This window comes from Lathyrus oleraceus, chromosome 6 (genome assembly GCF_024323335.1).
Source record: "Lathyrus oleraceus cultivar Zhongwan6 chromosome 6, CAAS_Psat_ZW6_1.0, whole genome shotgun sequence".
In the NCBI taxonomy this organism is placed as follows: Eukaryota; Viridiplantae; Streptophyta; class Magnoliopsida; order Fabales; family Fabaceae; genus Lathyrus; species Lathyrus oleraceus.
In genome coordinates, this window is record NC_066584.1 from 129,260,655 (window position 1) to 129,265,759 (window position 5,105).

Genomic DNA, 5,105 nt, shown 5'->3' on the forward strand with positions numbered 1-5,105 from the left:
GCCGCCAAAGCAAGCAAGGAATTGGAAGCTTGGTAGGACAGGGCTCTGGAGGAAAGAAAGATATTGAGGGAAGGTTTTGAGGCTAGAATTAAAAATCTCTTAAGGAAACTCCAAGTAGCTCAAGCTCATGATGTCCGAAAAACCCAACATAGGGAAGAAATTGAAAGGACTTACCAAAACCCTTATGGAATCGAGGAAGCCATGGCAGAGCTGCATGAGCTTAGGTTCACTTCCCAACACTTAAGGAAGTCTATAGAGGATGTGAAAAAGCATTGGAAGGCCAAAGTTGTAGAAAAGGAAAAGGAGCAGAAACGAGAAGAAGAAAACACGCTCTAGGCACAAATAGCAGCCGACACATGGTTCCTGAAGTGCGAGGAAATGGTTAAGCTTGTTAATCGCTTGATACACATTTTTCCTCCAAGACTAAGGGATGCCTTTGAAAAGATGAGCTATGAGAATACCCTGCCTACTGTCTTCAAATTCATTCTTCTCTATAGAGACATGATCATGAACCTTAAGGAAGAGCTGGCTCACCTGAAGAAAGTCTGAAGAGTTGTCGAAGGATATGATAGATTTACATTTGCATTATCTTATTATATACTCACTTGTACTTGGCTATGCAATGAATGAATGGTTGAGTTTTCTTATAATTTGTTTGTCTTTATTTCTTGCTCGTAAGCTTCTGAAATACTAACACCTAACCAATTCAAATGATTTCGTGCGAACAAAAACAAAAAATAGCACATATCATTTGCATGCATATAATAAACGCCATCATGTATTCCGTTTCCAAAAGAAAAAAAATTACACACGTCTACCCTTTTGTCCAGCAAAGTTGACTTCTCGACACCGTTATGATACTCGTAACACCTACAAAATAAAGTTTGGGCAAGTAGAAGCCAACCAGGCAACCATGAGGACCGACATCAATTCCATGAAGGAAAAAATGGATCATCTACTTGAGACTATGTTAAGCATGGCCATGAAGGAAAGTAATGCTGAGATTAATGTTGACGCCCATAACATTGTTGATCAAATAGGCTCATCGCCACTGAACATCCCTGGGGCAACTAATCCTGAATTTGGATTTCCTTTATGGTATGTTCATACAGAGGGGGTTCATGTCCCTCCTCATGTTGTTATACCAGTGGTTAACTTGGGGGCCCAAGAGACCTCTTCCACATCTGCCCGACATGGATCTCTATATAAGGATAATAATGGTTTCTACATGCCTCTGCAGATGAGGCCTACTGTTGGAACTTTTCCAGACCTTGTTGTAGAAAGGCTCTATGAACTAGAGAAAAAGTTCAAGTCCATGGAGGTTCACTTTACTCCCGACCTTGACGTTGTCGACATGTGCTTGGTACTAGGGCTAGTGATCCCTCAAAAGTTCAAGGTACTAGATTTTGACAAGTATAAGGGGGTCAGTTGTCTATGCATTCACCTGAGGGCATATTACCGTAAGATGGCATCTCATATCGACAACGAAAAACTCTTGATCCATTACTTCCAGGACAACCTCAATAAGGCATCATTGGAATGGTACATGCAGCTAGAAAGGAGTCAGGTTCAATCCTGGAGGGACCTCATTGAAGCTTTCCTTAGGCAGTATCAATATAACATTAATCTGGTGCCTAATCGCGCCCAGTTACAAGATATGACACATCATAATAATGAATCGTTTAAGGAGTACGCCCAATAGTGAAGGGAACTCACATCTCGAGTAAAACCCTTATCATCGACAAGTAATTGATCGACATGTTTATGGGGACGTTGCATTTCAAATACATGGAAAAGGTGGTGGAAGATAGATTTCCAAAATTCTCTTAAATCATCATCATCGAAGAAATAATAAAGAGCTATGTGAAGAAGGGAAAGCTACCATGTGTTGCCAATGCTTCAGGTGGAGGGAAGAAGTTGTTTCACAACTTCCAAAAGAAGAAGGAAGGCGAGACCAATGCCATTTTGGGATGATTGGGGAACAAAGTTCAACAACATGTTCTGGTACCTTATCACTGAGTCGATGCTATCGCACCTGCACCATTTCAATAGTCAATTGAGCAACATCATATCAATTGTCAGCTTACCAATAATGACAACAACCACAAAAATATCAACATAATGCCCCTCAATAATGGCAGTTAAAGCCAAAGAGACCACAAAGACAGTACGATCCACTTCCCATACCATACAATCAAATATTTTCGTACCTGCTCAAGGTTGTTAACCTTGAGAGAGCTGAAGTCGTCTCATGCCCCGTATCCACCTGGCTATGATGCCAATGCTCACGGTGATTTCCATATGGGTGTGTCGGGGCACACCATAGATAATTGTTATGTCTTTAAGAAGCATAAACAGGATTTGATTGAATCAAAGGCGGTCACTTTCACACCAATAGGCTCAAGTGTTGGGATTGAAGCTAGCAAAAATATACCTGAACGTATCGCACGCTCGAACATACAACATAGTCGCCATCGAACTTTATTTATTCCCGAAGGAAATGGAAAACATCGATAAAACCCGGGGGAAAGAGATATGATGGTTAAGGAAGTCGGTTATGCAAGGGGGAGGTATTAGCACCCCTAACATCCATGGTACTCCATGGGAACCGTTTTGATTGCTCTCGCTCGAATAGGTGTTATATCTAAAGATTACTCGCAAAAGAATGGGAAAGGGAAAGAAATAGATAAAGTGCTAAGTGAGGATTGGGGCCCTCATGCCTATGTATCCTCATAGTGCAATGAGGAATTCAGAGCTTCGTAGTTCGAAGAACTAGTGGTGGGAGATGAAAAAAAGTGTGATTAAAGTATGGTTTAAACCAAAGGATGATGTTGTTTGAACTCCAAAAAAGGGGTGAAATACGAACCCAAGAGTAAATTGGTATGAACCAACAAGTGAGGGCCTACAACACTGTATTGGAACAACCAAAAAATAATGAATTAAGTGTTTGGGTACAAGCCAAACAACTCTTGATTCACAAAGGGATACAAGATGGAGCACAAAGAGGTAGTGTATTTGGCTCAACGAATACTGGTATATCACATGGAGTGAGTGGAGGTAGAATATGAACGCTTGGATGCTTGAGCACAAAGTTATGGAATGTTGAAGTTGGCACGAAAATCTAGCAATGCAACTTGGAAAATTCCAAGTACCAAATGGCTAAAAATGACATGTAATGTCCCAAAGAATTCCATGGCCTTCCAAGCATAATTTTACTTTGATCACTGATGCAAACTTGTAAAGGGTATTACAAATGATATTGTGAAAAAAGAATAAGCCTTAAATATTGAAAATTGAAGAAGTTTTCATCCTTAAAAGTTGAGAAAAAGTCACTTGAAAATATGTCAAATTTTACCAAGTCCACAAATGACTTATAATGTCTTAAAAAAATTTATGACCCTCCAAGCATAATTGGATCTTGTCATGTAAAGATAATTTGTAGAGGATATTGAGAAGAGTCATATGCAAACTTAGGGTTAAAAATTAAGGTGTGACACACGTCACAACCAATGGATCAAAATCTTCATCTCTATGGGGATTCATTTTAGTTTTAACATCATACAAAAATTGTGCGCCCTTGGTAGATAATCTATATATCTTTCTATTAATATCATAAACCATAAGTAAGATTTTCTCCTTACTTATCACATCTTCACACAACGTCTCAACAATTTTCTCTATATCTTCCATAGTATGATCCTTCTTTCCTTTTAATGCAGGTTTACTTTTCTCATGAAATTTATGAACAATAACCCCGTGAGATACAACAACATCATCTTCAACATCTTTATGAACATTATCGCTTACAAAATTAATCTCAGTGATCACATCATCATTCTCCTTGTGAATTTGAGACTTTGTCAACATGTCGGACAGGATGTTTGGCCCGTCTTGATCAACACATTAAATTCCTAGATTGGTTTCCTATGTATCTTCACCAAAAGAATTTTGAATGAGATGATGATTTCTCATAGGCCCATACATGAGTGAGACATATCACATTTCCACGAGCAGCTAGATCATACTTATCAACATGTGGAATGTTGTTGAGAGCAATATCTGGTACATATTTCTTGACATACAACATGTAGTTGGACTTCAATACACTAAGAGTAACACAAATTCCAGCTTCACCAAACACAATATCATGGTTTTGGTTATTCAAAACTCCAGACACATGAGATGGAATTCTAATAGGAAGAATTATTCCATAATTACCATTCTTCTTTAGCTTCTTCTTATGAACCACTGTTGGTTGTTCAATGTTGGGAGGACCTCCAACCTGACCATCAGCCATCGCTTCAATGACAACTCCTTGCTCTAGTCTCATAAAATCCATATGTGGTAATTCAAAAGCATGAGTAAGATGTTAAACCATCTTGAATTGCATCTTGATTTTCTTCTCAAGTTGACAAACTTCACAAATATATCCTTCTTCAATTTTGAGCTCAGTACACATATGAAAACTTTATCTATAACAACTCCCAATATTTTTATACCATTGCTTAGTTTGAGTTTCTAACATGACTTCCATAATGTCTGAAACATAATATTCTACATTCTGCTCTAGAGTGGCAACATCCATCTTCATTTTAACAAATTTATTTCTCTTATGGCTATCACAAAATGTAACATAGTTTCTTTCGCCTATAAACTCTCTATTGTAGCTACTTTCAAGATAACACCTTGTCGGAGGAACAAGCAATATAAATAAGAATATTAGGCTTTCCATGCTAAACTTGTTTATGATGCCTTTGGAACATCTCATTCCACTAAGGGTACACATGTTTATGGTGTGGTTGACTACCATACAACTTAAAATAGTACAAGGGAATAGAAGAGACCCAATTAATGTACTGGTAATCATGTTTGACTCGATGTTTAGACATGTTACCTGACTTTCTGTATTCTGATATATGAATAGCAGTAATACACCTTTTCTTTGAATTTGATTGCTCACCGGTATGTATAATGTATTTCATGTATTTGAATGTAACCCCATTGTTTCCTTGATTAAATCCACCTTATTCATCTACCTTATCCTTTGTGACATGGTAGATTTTTCTTTACTTGCTCCTTAATTGAAATACACTACTTGCTCCTTT

At 38.0% G+C, this 5,105-nt stretch overlaps 1 protein-coding gene across 1 annotated transcript; it reads left to right on the forward strand.

The window, feature by feature from the left end:
* Window positions 1–946: 946 nt before the first annotated feature.
* Window positions 947–1,702, forward strand: LOC127094384 (uncharacterized). Its single transcript, XM_051033225.1, has one exon. The coding sequence runs from the start codon at window positions 947–949 to the stop codon at window positions 1,700–1,702; it is 756 nt and encodes a 251-aa protein (XP_050889182.1).
* Window positions 1,703–5,105: the final 3,403 nt, after the last annotated feature.

Excerpts from the sequence above, each read along its gene's own strand:
- LOC127094384 (XM_051033225.1), top strand. The coding sequence starts at position 947 with ATGGATCATCTACTTGAGACTATGTTAAGCATGGCCATGAAGGAAAGT.